General features: G+C 34.1%; 1 protein-coding gene across 1 annotated transcript in view; it reads left to right on the forward strand.

Moving 5' to 3' along the window:
* KIF21A (kinesin family member 21A) overlaps positions 1–16,195 on the forward strand; it is a 97,561-nt gene that overhangs the window by 35,457 nt on the left and 45,909 nt on the right. The window contains exons 12-16 of the mRNA XM_064285168.1: positions 6,353–6,443; positions 6,858–6,975; positions 9,611–9,799; positions 10,370–10,569; positions 11,666–11,773. Coding sequence (XP_064141238.1) covers positions 6,353–6,443; positions 6,858–6,975; positions 9,611–9,799; positions 10,370–10,569; positions 11,666–11,773 — 706 coding nt within the window. The remainder of the gene's footprint in view (positions 1–6,352; positions 6,444–6,857; positions 6,976–9,610; positions 9,800–10,369; positions 10,570–11,665; positions 11,774–16,195) is intronic.

The following is a 16,195-nucleotide window of genomic DNA, read 5'->3' on the forward strand; positions in this document are numbered from 1 at the left end:
ATTTAATATAGCTTTCTTATATAAGGTAAACAAAAATCTTTCATATTGAAAATAGAAAATTTAGGTTGTCATGGAGCCTTTGAGTCATTCATTGTAGGTCATTCTTATCTGTATAAACTTAATGAAGGCATAAAAAAATTGGATTTTTTAAAAAAAATTGTGCTTTATGGGTAAGTTCTTTTGATTTTTTTTCATCATGTTTATATGAATAAAGAAAACTTACACATTAAACATCGTATTTTTGGATATCTAGCTTTAAATGACTTGAAATATAAAACAAAAGCCTCATTCGTTCCCTCAAGACTGCACTATATTTGTGTTTAGTGATAACGGGTTGAAACTATAGAAATACACGGATTGCTTAGTGATGACTTTTCGTTTTCTAGCTGCTATACTGGATCTTTTGATCCGTGATAAATATCACCTTATAGACTTCTTTCTCAGAGAAATTGCTAAGTCTCTTCTTGTACTAGCAGCATATAAACTGATTGAGAAAAACAATCACAGACCAGAAAACAATGAAAATCACATGTGAATACACATGTTATAAAATGGAAATGAGAAGAACTACTTGATAAAATATACCTTGGATGCAATCTCTTCATTTTAAAATATTGATAATTTCGAGAAGTATTTTGGAATTCTGAGAAGTGTGCTGTATCAAGATTGCTGTTAGGCTTAATCAGAGCCTAGCATATCTACCTTTATGTTACATGGCAAATATTGGTGTTCAGTACATTCCATTGAGTGAAGACCCTCAAGTTCGTGTATTGAATATCTTTTAAAATATATTTAAAGGCCAAAACTGACTATTTATGATTTTATTACTCTTTTCTGATTAAAAAACATTCTACTAATAGAAAGTACTTCATTTCCCATTTTATTGCCATCTTTGCCTTAGTTGTTTTTGCTAGTTTGTAATACTTAGTATAGTAAAATTTTTAATCCCAATATTATGAGATTTTCTTTTCAATTAATAAAATTACAGTTTTTCACTGATAACATAACAACCATTTTCATTTTCCATAATACAATTTCATATGTAATTTTGAAGTAGGAGTTCTTTTTTTAGATTAGTGATGTTTATATGTGGTATATTAAAACAGAAAATTAAATTTTAAAAGTAGTTTCGTAGTGTGTAGTGCTAGTGGTAATATAGTATGGTATAAAGGCATTACTTTTTGATGCTCTTTTAATGATGCCATTGAAATGTCTTTTGTAAAGGTTTACAAGGAAAAGGATACCATGGAAAGTGGGTTTTTTGGGGGAAGCTAAGATAATTGATCTATTTTCCGACTAAAAAAAACAATGACATCTAAACCATGTCCTACTACTTAAAAACATGTAAATAGAGGCTGTAGATTTTACTGTTGAGTAATTTGAGCTGATAGTTTCTATACTCTTCTTAGATACAATGCTGCTTGTTCTTCTACTTACTTTTTATTCATACAAAATGTATTGCCTTTTTACTGTGTATTATCCTTTAATGGTATCTTTTAAAATTTATTTTAAAGTCTTCAAGCTCATGTGTCATTTTTACCTTCTTATCACTTTCGCTTTTTACTGTCTGGTTTGTCCTTCATTGGCTTGGCCTTCCAATACTGTGCCTCCTGATTTTGAAGGCTACAGAAACTTGAGGAAAGCAATCGAGAAGAAAGAAGGTTGGAATATTTCTCAGGTTTTTCATTAAAATGTCATTTAAATACTTAGTTGCTATTCCCAAATAAATGTGTTATAGAGTTATCGATTGTTTCAGACTAGATTAGCCAGATGCTCCTAAAAGTAATGATGATTTTATACGTAAAACAAACAAAATTGCTTTTTAAGAATAAAACCCATAGTAGTTACATGAATTAAAATTCAGGCAATTTTATGTGATTTCAAAATAAGCTATCGTAATTTTGATGGGGATTTACCTTTTTAGGCTAAAATTACCAAAAAAAAAAAAGTAACAATAGCATTTGACTTGTTAGAAAAAACTCAATACTGCTGTAACTTCAGAAACTTGTGAGCAAGCTGGGAATTATTAATTGCGTGGGAATTGGCATTTTGTGACAGCACGTGCTAAATCATGGGTGGCTGTCTCTCTCCTGTCTTCTTCCTTATTTGGTGTAATCTTTGTTCGGAAAACAACATAATGGCAACAACGCAAAAGAAACTGTGGCCTTATTATGGATAAGATTTACAAGGCATTCTTAAGGTTGGACTAGAAAAATAATTCCTACTTTTAAAATGATTTGAAATAGGCATTGAAACCAGGATATTCTCCTTTTTTTCCGTTTGAAATTTGAGTAATATTTAGAAACATATTTCTGAATTCTGTATATAGTAAATATCTACATTTTAATAATTTGGAATTGTGGTTATTTAAACAAGTTTCAATGATTATTTTAGTTCCTCTTATCAGAACAGAACATTTTTTCATATATTTTTCTAAATAAATCCAGCTTATATAGATAATTAAGAAAAAAAGTAACTTCCAAATAATATTTGAGTATTTTAGAAACAACACTTTAGAAATTTTTTCTTTTACTTCAATAAACTTTTGAGAACCTTATGAGGCAGCAATAAGTTAAACTAATATTTTGCTTTAAATATCTGAAAGCTTAAAAATTATAGTATCTTTAAACTATTCCTTAATTTTTATTTTTTTAATTATGTTGTATATATTATATAGTATTATTAAGTTTCTATAGTTATATTCTATAACTTCTTTAAAGTATTCTATAAGTAGAATATATAGTAAAACCCATGAAAGCCAGAACCTATGTAAGGCAGAAACCTGTCACAGAAGGAAAACTCGAATATTTTTCTGCTAAAATGAGCGATAGAAAAGTGGTAAGGCTGCACCCTGTCAAAGGTGGAAAACTTATAAAACAATGAATAATAAGGTAGTTCTATCACGTTCTGGCTGTCACAGGTTTCACTGTAATTCTAATTGTCCTTAGGTCACACTGTATAAATTTGGGACATTATATTTATCATTCAAATTAAATTAAGGCATTAAAATTATGAGATTTCCTCCATTTTGGTGGAAGATCAAATTAGATGCATAGTTAAAGTAGCATGTGGAAGCATTTTTCCACATTCAAATATTCAAGTCCTTTAATGTACTTAGTAAATAGTAAATACCTTCCAAATTTTATACAATTTCTAAAGGATAGAAAAGGCAAGGTAGTTTGGTGTTCTAAGACAATACTTCTTAATTGTATGTGTCTACAAACCACTTGGAGATCTTGCTAAAGTGAAACTTGTGATTCGGCAGAGCTGAGATGTAGCCTGAGATTGTGCATTTCTATCAAGCTTCTCTGTGAAGCCGATGCTTCCAGGACTGTGAACTGAACTTTGAGTGCAAGCTTCTGGAATACTGGCCTGGGGATCAGGACACCGGGTTCTAGTCTAATTGAGTCTATTAACTTCCCCTTGGCCACAGTTTCTTTTCTGATTGTCAAATGAAGGAGTTAAACATGATTGCTAAAGTTCCTTCTGGCTCCAAGATTCTGATTCTATGTATGTATTAAAGTGCACGGTTAAATAGCTTCTTTTGCTGCTTTTATAGTTATTTTAGATATCAGTTTGCCTCTGTTTATTGAGGAAAACTTGAATATTTAAGGTATAATAATTATTAAGTATCAACTTATATTTTGAAATCGTAAGTCTTAAAAGTGATTTGTAAAGGTAAATTAATAATGTTAAGGTAGAACTGCTGATTTTTCTGCATCAGAAAGTGGCATGAACAACTTATAACCTATGAGTTAACAACTTAATAGATAAATGAAAGGTATCATTTGTTAAGCTGGATATTAGTGACTTAGAGGGAGCAAGGGGGTGGGTCGGGTGCAGTGTTCAGAATAAGGTAGTTTTTTGTATAAACCTGAGTAAAAGGTGATTTGAGTTGGAACTTGAAGTAACAAAGGAAACAACAATACAGAGAAATGCGTGCTGCAACAGTAGTATGTGAGGGAAAAAAAACTGCGTAACGGTGGGAGAGGGGAGAGCTAGAGGGAGATGTGTTCAAGGAGAAGGATGAAAGCAGTGTTGAGTACTTGACTTTTCTATTTCTGTTAACTTAAATATTCTCCTTTCCTAGCCTTAAACTTTATGCCTAAACCCAAAGTATAGCATTGTTCGAGTGTATGGTGCTGGTTCTTTAATGGGATGATGGGATAAACGAGGAATTTCTTTCTAGATTTTAAACTATCTGTGAGAAACAGGGTCCTGAGGTGAAACTTTTAGAGCTTATGCAATAGTGTTTGATAAAAGGTAGGGAGGGGGGAAGGATCACTGGATATTCTTTCATCATCACAGTGCCTTACATTTGTAGGGTGCTTTATAGTGTACTGGAGCCCGAGTGGCACAGTGGTTAAGAGGTCAGCTGCTAACCAAAAGGTCAGTAGTTTGAATCCACCAGCTGTTCCTTGGAAGCCCTGTGGGGCAGTTCTACTCTGTCCTGTAGGGTTGCTATGAGTCAGAACTGACTCAATGGCAATGGGTTTGGTTTTTTTAATAATATAGCAAGTTGTTTTTGCAGGTGAATCATTGCGAAAAAGTCCTCCAAAGCAGGTCTAGTGTTTAGGCTTTTATGTATGTATACAGCAAAGGATACACCATATTTCTATGCAACTAACACGTGCCTTCTGTGTTTGTTTGCTGGTCTCGCCCTCTCCCCATGAGGTATTTTTTGTAAGTGCACTATGCTAATTTTTTTTTTTTTTTTACAGCAACATGTAGAAGAGGATTAGCATAGTAGTGGTTGTGAGAGGAGGGGAGGGTGTGGCAGGCAAACAAATGCAGAAGGTGCGCGTTATTTGTGTAAAATACAGTAATATTGCCTTTGTATTTGGAATCAAACTAATTCTATAGGCTGAACAATCCAAGGGTAAAAAGTATAAATAAAATAACTATAACTCTTTCCTTTTCATCCTTCCCTAAAAAACATATAATGATTGCTTCCTTAGCGTATGTGTACTGTCCAAGTGAGAATTAAGTAATTTACCCTTGTTGACTCCTTTTAATTCTTGAGCATTGCTTTTTCAGGTTGTATTACCTACCGCTATTAAAACATATCATTGTGCATTTTCCTCACATTTTAAAATAGATATTGCTTTAAAATAGTATTTTAACTTTTCCAAAAGCTATACTAGGTAAATAAAAACACCAGATTTTTTTTAAAGATAAGTACAAGGCCTAAATAAAATTTTTAGCCTAGAAGCTAAAGATAAACTCAGTATTAGAACAATTACTTAATCTAGTAGAGTATCTGAAACAAATGGTAGCTGTTATGAATCTATTTTGATAAGCTCTTTCTAGGAGAATTTTATTCGGAGACTATTGCCTTATTTGCATACTCTATTAATCCGTAACAATTTAAAAGTATTACTATAGCACAAAAGTCATTTATATGTATGTTCATTTAGTTTGTTTTCTTAATATTATTTAGCTTGATTTATTATATGATTCTAGTGAACATAAGTGTAACTTTTATGCGTAGTTGATTGTGGTTGCTAAACCCAAAAAGGATCAATGTGATTTGAATGTACAAAAACTGCTCACTTCAGAGTTTACTATCTCTTCAGGGCCACCAGGGCTGAATTAGTTTAGCTATAACCATTACCTGGCACCATTGTGTAGTTATAGTTGTGTGTACTAGATAACCGAAGGGGAAAGCTTCCAATTGTACAGTGAATCTTGAGGCAGGCCTTGGAATTTCTTATCCAGTCAAAGACAGTTTTGGAGTGCAAGGGTCCATTTTTGTGAGACTATAACGGGAGTAAGCCCTGTGTTGTAGGGATGGCCTAGGAAAAAAGAGCCTGTGCTACTACTGAAACGAAACCTGGGCAGTTGGGTGGATGTAGCCAGTGTAGGCAGGCTTACTGGGAGCAGATTTATTTTGGATCTTCATAATTATTCTTAAGTTTATTTGAATATCAATAGAAGTACAGTCTTTGTACTCTTAGGTAAGAAAAGTTTTATGCATTTAGATTAGAAAAAAAATGTTTGCTTGGATTTTATTTGCCTTTGAGTTTAAATTGCTTTAGGGTCTAGTTAGTTGGTTATTACTATGACTAGTTCTCAACTATCTCAGCAGGTCTTATGCTTCAGGGTATAACCTATTCCTCAGTGTTTCTAGAGAATAAGCTTTTCCTCCCATGATATAAACCACTACACAATGAATTGAATGATGACTTCTATGTTCCTCTGAAGCATCAGATATTATAGTTTTTTTCAGTCAAATAATCGGCTCATCGTGTTTGTTTTCACAAATAATTGACATTTTATAAAACTCTGGGAGAAAAAAGTGAACAATTTTCCACTCTAATTTAACACTGTATCCTTATGTTTCTTTTTTTAGTGTGACTGGCAAAGAGGACAATATTGACACTGACCAAGAGAAGAAAGAAGAAAAAGGTGTTTCAGAAAGAGAAAACACTGAATTAGAAGTAGTAAGTATGAAGGAATGAATTTGTAAATTTTAATCACTGGATTAAATTGTTCTTGGTTGCAGATAACTGTATTAATTTAAATGTAGAAAAGGGAAATAGTTATGATGCACACAGTATAGCCTGTTTCCTTGAGGGCTTCTTTTCCTTACACGCATGAATAGTAAAATATTGGCAATTCTCAATCTTGTTTCTTGTCAAAGCGTTTCGTGGGGGTGAGGAGAAGGTGATAGATTATTATGAGAGATTAAGTAATCTTTGATTTAAGACAAAATTATCATTCAATAACTTTAAAATCTTAGTGATTTTTTAGTTGATATAAAAGTGAAATTTTTGTCTTTTTGTACTTCAGTCCCTCTTATGAAGTAATCAGTTTGCTTTGCCAATATTATTTTATTGTCACAACTCATATTCTAGGAAGAAAGTCAAGAAGCAAGTGATCATGAGGATGAGGAAGAAGAAGAGGAGGAGGAGGAAGATGACATTGAAGGGGGTGAAAGCTCTGATGAATCAGATTCTGAATCAGATGAAAAAGGTGCTTGCCCCTTAGTACATAAAATTCATTTTGGGGAACTTGTTTAAACTATTAGAAAACAAAAATGTTTTCTTTGCTTGGATTTTTTTTTTTCCCTTCGAGTTTAAATTGCTTTAGGGTCTAGTTAGTTGGTTATTACTATGACTAGTTCTTAGCTACCTCAGCAGGTCTCATGCTTCAGGGTATTTCATCCTTGTTGAAAGCACCTTTTCTAAAATTTATTTCATTTTTGTTGTTGAGAATACACACAACAAAACATTCACCAATTCAATTTCTACATGTATAATTCAGTGACATTATTACATTCTTTGAGTTGTGCAACCCTTCTCACCCTCCTATACCACGTCGTTTCTCCCCAATTAACATAAACTCACTGTCTCCTAAGTTTCTTGTCTAATCTTTTGAGTTGCTGTTGTCAGTTTGATCCCATATAAATAGATCTTAGAAGAGCACAATGCTCAAGGCAGATTTTTTTTTACTAGTTAAGCTAAACTATTATTTGGTTTTAAGAGGACTTCAGGGGATATTTTTGTTTTAAGGTTTAAAGATTATCTCAGAGCAATAGTTTCAGGGGTTCATCCAGCCTCTATGGCTCCGGAAAGTCTAGCATCCATGGAAATTTGAAATTCTCTTCTGCATTTTCCCCCTTTTCGTCAGGATTCTTCTATAGACTCTTTGATCAAAACGTTCAGTAATGGTAGCCTGGTAGCGTCCATTTCCTCTGATCTCATGGCAAAGGAGGTAGTTGTTCATGGAGGCAGTTAGTCACACATTCCGTATCTTCCTTTTATTCCTGACTTTCTCTCTTCCTCTGTTGCTCCAGGTGAATAGGGACCAACTGTTGTACACTAAAACCTATGAAAGCTGGAATCTGTGTAAGGTGGAAACCTGTCAGAGAAGGAAAACTCAAATATTTCCTACTAATAAACAGCAATAGAAAAGTGATAAGAGTGCACCCTGTCAAAAGCAGAAAACTTGGGAGACCCAGACAAACACGGCAGTTCCATCAAAACATGTTTCACTGCACCTTGAATGGCCACTTACAAGCTTTTAAGACCCCAGGCACTACACGATGGACTAGGAGGTAGAGCAGAAGCACTGAACATGTTATTAGGCCAGTTGACTGGGATGTTCCAGAAAACCCTGACTTTAAACTTCCAAAACAAGGAACCAAATCCCATTAGGTGTTTGGTTGTACCTAAGCAGCCTCAGAAGCTAGCTACTCTTTTTTGTTGTTGTTGTAAATATAGTGATCACACAATTTTTGCCATTTCAACTTTCCACATGTCTACAACTTATTGAGAGCAATTACCTTAACTGGAAATGCAACCCTACCTTTATCTATGTGATTTTTCCATCACTGTAAGCCTACTCCCCCCTTCCCTTCTCCCTCCTACCCAGGGTAACCTACAGAAGATAGTGCCTATGGGAATTAGTTTTAAATTGCTGAATGATCTCTTATAGCTGGCAATGGAGGTTATGATGGCCAAGAGAAACTGCTCATTAGCGCCCCTCTTCAAGCAGCACCCAGGGCACATACCCTATCTGCCATACCTTAGTTAAACCTCTGCTTCCACCCCTGGTAACCACTAAGAAACTTTGATCTCTATACATTTGCCTGTTTTTGTCTTTTATATAAGTGAGGTTATACAGTATTTGTCTTTTCATGGTTGACTTATTTCACTCAGCATAATATCTTCAAGCTTCATCCATGTTGTAGCATGTATCAAAACTTTGTTTCTCTTACTGGCTGCATAGTATTCCATTATATGTATGTGCCACATATTATTTATCCATTTTTCCTTTGATGGGCATTTATTTCCACCTTTTGGTTACTGTGAATAGTGCTGCAATGAATGTAACTGTATAAGTGTCTGAGTCTCTGCTTTCAAGTCTTTTGGGTATATACCTAGGAGTGGAATTGTAGCTTTTATAATTACAGTCATGCATCGCTTAATGTCTATGATACGTTCTATGAAATAAAATGTTATGTGATTTGGATGTTGTGCGAGTACCATATTATATACAGGCAGTCCCCAGATTATGAAATCTGACTTATGGACAACTTGTACTTAAGAACGGACCACCATAAAGCCTATTATATTAAAATTTTAAGTTAAATACATACAATGGTTTGTAATAACAAACGAGTGTACTACTTTGTGATGCTCATGAAAACATTGTGTGATTTGGAGGTGTTTCTTAAGTGTTAACATCTGCTACATCCTGTTCTCAATTCGGGCTTTCTGAGCTCTATTATAACCTTATGAAACCACAGCATATACGTGGTTGGATGTTACCCAAATGGACGTTACGCGGCACATGACTGTACTGACTTCCATATGCCCTCCAAGGCCAATGTACTAAGCAAGTGAAGAATTTCTTCCCTTATTGGATTTAGGGACTGTGTGATTTCTATTTTTATTTAGTACAATTAGTATCTGTTGTTCCTGACCAAAATGGGTACTGTTGATCTTGTTCACTTTTTAATTTTCTGGTTATCCAAGACATTTTTCTTACAGCTGCCAAGTGAATTCCTGGATGTAGATGATGGTTTTCGGGCTTTTGCTTGAAAGCTAGAATTATGATATTTTGACCTATTCTAAGTATTTTTATTTTCTTCTTTTGTAAATAGCTAATTATCAAGCTGATTTAGCAAATATTACTTGTGAAATTGCAATCAAGCAAAAGCTGATTGATGAGCTAGAAAACAGCCAGAAAAGACTACAGACGCTGAAAAAGCAGTACGAAGAGAAGCTAATGATGTTGCAACATAAAATTCGGGATACTCAACTTGAAAGAGACCAAGTGCTTCAAAACTTAGGTAAGAGCTATATTTAATTATAATTCAGAATTATATTTAATTCAAATCCAAGTTCAAACTAATTTGTTAAGATGAGTTTTTATCTTCTCTTCCTTTAGAACAAAAAATAATGTTAAAAGCCTCAAAACAAACAAACAAACAAAAACAAAACCCAAATGATGCCCTTGCATTGATTCAACTCATGGGCAATGCTGTGTGTTAGGAGCCATATTGAATGTTAATTTTTCTCATTATGTTAAATATTGTTATTTATTTTGTTTTTCAGGCTGGTAAACTTTTTTTTTTTTTTTACTCTGTGTAGGCTATTTAATTATTTTGTCTAAGGTTGTGGTTAATTGTTTTAATGTCTTTATTTATGCTTTGTATCATTTTAAAAGTAAAATTTAAAAAGACCACTTCAATAATCATGAAGCCAGATAAGAGTAGAAAATAAAAGAGAGAGTGATTGAGAGACACACTGGTCTCCTGAGGTTTATGTTTGGAAGGTAACACTTCTCTAAGGTCATGAGTTATAATCTGTGGAATAAAAACTCTCATACAAAAACAAATACAAATATTTTGGTCATTTAGGCTCAGTAGAATCTTACTCAGAAGAAAAAGCAAAAAAAATTAAGTCTGAATATGAAAAGAAACTCCAAGCCATGAATAAAGAACTGCAGAGACTTCAGACAGCTCAAAAAGAGCATGCGAGGTTGCTAAAAAACCAGTCTCAATATGAAAAGCAGTTGAAGAAATTGCAGCAGGATGTGATGGAAATGAAAAAGACAAAGGTATCGATTATATTTTCCATTAATATTTGCAACGGAGAGGATGTTTGTGCCATTCGGGACAAAAAGCACCAATTATCGTGGTTCTTTCCATTATCTAGTAAAATATAACTCAGTCTTTTTACAAATGATGTATTTCCCTTTGGCAATTAGAAGCTGTTTCCTGTAGTCATCCATCATCAAAGCCTTTCCTCAGGGTGGCTGAAAACCTTGTGGTCAACAGAGCTTCTCTTATTCTGATGGATATTTCTCCTCTGAAAACTTTTGTAGAAGGTTAACAAAGGTATAAAATATTTCAAACATACAAAACTGCATAGATAATAACATAACAAATACTATATACACTGTCCAATTTGATGAATTAAACATTACAGATATACTTTAAGCTCCCTGTGTATCCCTTCCTGATCATATTCTGCTTTCCCCAAAGGGTAGCAGCTATCCTGAATTTGGTGTTTATCATTCCCATGCACAGAAAAGCACAAACTTTCTTTCCCTGACCGAAGAGAATATGTGAATCCTGATCTGTTATCTGTTTATGTTGTGAAATTGATTACTCTTAACACCTGCCATGAAAATCAATGCACTTTCCTAAAATAGTAAATATGGAAATAATTTAGAAGGTAACTAGGTTATTATGTTGTGTAAATGCTGATAACAGTAGCAACAATAGATAATATCTGTTAAGTGCTTCCTACGTGCCAAGCACTGTTATAGGCACTATACAAATCACCACAGTAATACAATGCAATAGAGTGATTATGTCTATTTTATAGATGAAAAAATCAAAGTCAAGAGAGGTTAAGTTACTCATTCCAGGTCATTTAGCTTCTGATAAGTAATAAAACTTCATTGAAATTATGGAAGAACCAAGAATCGAATATAAAAAGTGTAAATAGAACACTAAGCAATTGGATAGAAATAAAGTTTCTGTAATATATCTGCAAAAATAAGAATCGAGCATTTAAAATGTGTGGCAAAACTCGCATTACCATGTTAAGTATTCAGAATTCTAAGAATTTACTTCCATATGTGTTGTTTATTTAACAGATGCTGTGATAGAATAATTTCAACAGATAATGTACGCCTAATTTTTCAGGTTCGCCTAATGAAACAAATGAAAGAAGAACAAGAGAAGGCCAGGTTGACAGAGTCTAGAAGAAACAGAGAGATTGCTCAGTTGAAAAAGGATCAACGTAAAAGAGAGGTGAGTGGACTTTAACTCTCAGATACGTAAGAATTAAAGAGCCCTGGTGGCACAGTGGTTAAGCACTTGACTGCTAACTGAAAGGCTGACAGTTCAAACCCACTGTGGGAGAAAGATCTGGCCATCTGCTCCTGCAAAGATTACAGCCAAGAAAACCCTGTGGGGCAGTTCTTCTTTGTCACATGCGGTCTCTATAAGTGAAAAATCAACTTCACAGCACCTAACAATGATAACATATAAGAATAATATGAATTGAACAAGACTGTTTAATAAATAGAAGGAAATTTTCTGATAACTGTAAGTCTTTCATACAAGTTAAAGATAATAAATAAGCATTAACTTTATAATATGACATTTATTATAGTATGCGGATTATAGAAATTAAATTAAAAAAAACTTATGAGAAACAGCATAATACTATTATAAATTTTATTTGAGGCATATGTCTTTGATGACAAGATGGAAGAAGATGGCAAAGACTTACCAGTTATCTCTCAGGAGACTTAGTAACTATTTCCAGTATTATGTAAAAAAGTAATTTTAGAATGTTTCCAAAGGTGGTTTTATCACTAGATTCTTACAAGCGTTTCTGAGAGTATAAGCAGGCCTTACTAGAAGAGGCCCTATTAAGGGCTATAAAAATTTTTGTATTTTTGACTCAAGAATTCTACTCCCACGAATTCAGGCTAAGAAAATAATCTAAAATAAGGAAAAAATTACTATTTGTTAAAATTTTCACTTCAGGATTATTTATAATAATGAAAAATGTAAAACAGCCAAGATGCTTCATTATAGAAGGAATGGTTAAATTATGGCCCGACTCATTTAATGGATTGTTATTCATCCACTCAAAGTAAGCATTTAGAAACTCTAAAGTATATTAAAAATGACTAAGATTTAACATTAAATATATAAAACAGCATTTAGTATATGATTAAAATGAGGGAAAAATTTAAAGTATACATAATAACGTGCTGACTGCAGTTGTGTTAGGGTTATATGTTATGGTTGATTTGTTTTTTTCTTTTTTATTCCAAAATTTTAGTAATATGGTTATTTCTATAAAAGGAAAAAAACTCTATTTACAATTTTTTCTTCCGCCCTAAAAGAAGAGGGCATCACCTTTTCCTCATTATCAGTTAGGTTTCAACCATTGTTCCTTTTTTCTTGCTCAACTTTTTCTAAGTCTTTCTTGAAGAAAACATAGACATACAGCATATTTTAGAAAAGGGAAACATACTTTGAGAGGTAAAAAGGAAAATTAAAGAGGTAGGTGGGAGATGATAACAAGGCAGAAAAGTAGGTATTATGGATAGATGACTCTTACATTTATGACTATATTACTGATTTTTTTCTAGCACACTAGTGTATTTTAATAGCCAGTGTAGTTTATCACATTCAATTCCTGGGAAATTTAGATTTTATTTATACCAATCTATTACTATTGAAATCAAGTATAAGCACATTTTAATACCAAACCAAAAACCAAACCCATTGGTGTTGGGTGGATTCTAACTCACAGCTTCCCTATAAGATAGAGAACTGCCCCACAGGGTTTCCAGTGAGTGGCTGGATTCAAACTGCTGACCTTTTGATGAACAACTGAATGCTTAACCACTGGATCACCAAGGTTTTGTTCCTAAGTACTACTTTAAAAAAATTGAGATATAATTCATATACCATGAAAATTGTATGCCATATACCATTTTAAAGTGTGCAGTTGAGTGATTTTTAATATATTCATTAAGTAGTACAACTATTTTCACTACCTAATTTCAGAATATTTTTATTGGCCCAAAAATAAACCCCACACCCATTAGCAATTACTCCCCATTACCCCCTCCCCTCGGTCACTGACAACCACACTAATCCGCTTTCTGGTCTCTGTGGATTATCTCCAATTTCCTTGATTTGTACTTTATATATTTCATGTTCCAATTATTAAAGGATGTTTGAAGCTGTTTCTTCTCATTTTGTCATGCCCTGTCAGCAAATGAAGGTCCTGAAAGCTTTACTTAATCCACATCATTAAGGTTTACTCTACATTAAGGAGGCAGCTCTTCCCTAGTAGTATTTTTAGTGCCTTCTGACCTGAGGGGCTCATCTTCCAGCACTATATCAAACAGGGTTCCACTGCTATCCATTAGCTTTTCCCTAGCTAGTTTTTTTCCAGAAGTAGATAACCAGGTCCTTCTTCCCAGTATGTCTTAGTCTGGAAGCTTTGCTGAAACTTGTCCACGATGGGTGACCCTGTTGGTATTTGAAATACTGGTGGCATAGCTTTTAGCATCGCAGCAACATGCAAGCTAACACAGTACCACAAACTGACAGATGAGTGGTAGAAAACTGGAAGTTGTCAAAGGTGAACTAGAATGCCTGAAGATCGATATCCTAGGCATTAATGAGCTGAAATGGGGTGGTACTGGCCATTACGAATCGGAATTGTATGCTCAGCTATTCTGGGAATGATAAATTGAAAAGGAATGATATCATATTCATCATCAGAAAGAACATTTCAAAATAGATCCTGAAATACTATGCTGTCAGTGATAGGATAACATCCATATGCCTATAAGAAAAACCAGTTAATATGACCATTATTCAAATATACACACCAACCACTAATGCCAAAGATGAAGAAATTTAAGATTTTTACCGACTTCTGCAGTCTGAAATTGATCAACACACAATCAAGATGCATTGATAATTACTGGTGATTGGAATGCTAAAGTTGAAAACAAAGAAGGATTAGTAGTTGGAAAATATGGCCTTGGTGATAGAAACAACGTAGGAGGTCATATGATGGAATTTTGCAAGACCAGCAACTTCTTCACTGAAAATACCTTTTCTCAACAACATAAATGGCGACTATACATGGGAACCTTGCCAGATGGAATACGCAGGAATCATATCAACTACACCTGTGAAAAGAGACCATGTAGAAGCTCAATATCATTAGTCAGAAAAGGCTAGAGACCAACTTTAAAACAGACCATCAATTGCTAAATATGCAAGTTCAAATTGAACCTGAAGAAAATTAAAACAAGTACCTAAAAGCCAATGTCTGGCCTTGAGTATATCCCGCCTGAATTTACAGACAAACTTAAGAATACATTTGACTCAATGAAAACTAATGACTGCTGACCAGATGAGTTGTGGGATGACATCAAGGACATCATACATGAAGAAAGCAAAAGGTTGTTAAAAAGACAGAAGATAAAAAAAGACCAAAATGGACATCGGAAAAGACTCTGAAACTTTCTTTCAAATGTAGAGTCACTAAAGAGAAAGGAAGAAATGATGAAATAAAAGATCTAAACAGAAGATTTCAAAGGGCAGCTCAAGAAGACAAAGAAAAGTATTATAATGAAAAATGCAAAGACCGGGAGTTAGAAAACCAAAAAGGAAGAACACACTTAGCATTTCTCAAGCTGAAAGAACTGAAGAAAAAATTCAAGCCTTAAGTTGCAGTATTGGAGGATTCTATGGACAAAGTGGAGCCCTGGTGGCACAGTGGGTAAGTCAGATGCTAACCAAAAGGTCATCAGTTCAGATTCACCAGCAGCTCATTGGAAACCCGATGGGGCAGTCCTGTTCTATCCTATAGGGTCTCTATGAGTTTAAATTGACTCTATGGCAGCTTGTTTATGGACAAAATACTGAATGATACAGGAAGCATCAAAAGAAGATGGAAGAATACAGAGTCACTGTACCAAAAAGAATTGGTTGACATTCAGCCATTATCGGAGGTAGCATATGATCAAAAACTGATGGTATTGAAGGAAGAAGTCCAACCTTCACTGAAGGCATTGGTGAAAAACAACCAGGAATTGACAGAATACTAGTTGAGACGTTTCAACAGATGAATGTAATGCTGGAAGTGCTCACTCGTCTATGCCAAGAAATTTGGAAGACAGCTACCTGGCCAACTGACTGGAAGAGATCCATGTTTGTGCCCATTCCAAAGTAAGGTGATCCAATGAGGAAATTATCAAACAATATCATTAATATCACATGCAAGTAAAATTATGCTGAAGATAATTCAAAAATGTTTGCAGCAGTACATCTACAGGGAATTGCCAGAAATTCAAGCTGGATTCAAAAGAGGACATGGAATGAGTGATACCATTGCTGATGTCAGATGGATCTTGGCTGAAAACAGAGACTAACAGAATACAGATGTTTACCTGTGTTTTATTGACTATGCAAAGGTATTCTACTGTGTGGATGATAACAAATTATGGATAACATTGAGAAGAATGGGAATTCCAGAACACTTAATTGTGCTCATGAGGAACCTGTATATAGACCAACAGCAGTTGTTGGAACAGAACAAGGAGATACTGTGTGGTTTAAAATCAGGAAAGGTGTGCATCAGGGTTGTATCCTTTCACCATACTTAGTCTGTATGCTGAGCAAATA

Source organism: Loxodonta africana, chromosome 4 (genome assembly GCF_030014295.1).
Source record: "Loxodonta africana isolate mLoxAfr1 chromosome 4, mLoxAfr1.hap2, whole genome shotgun sequence".
In the NCBI taxonomy this organism is placed as follows: domain Eukaryota; kingdom Metazoa; phylum Chordata; class Mammalia; order Proboscidea; family Elephantidae; genus Loxodonta; species Loxodonta africana.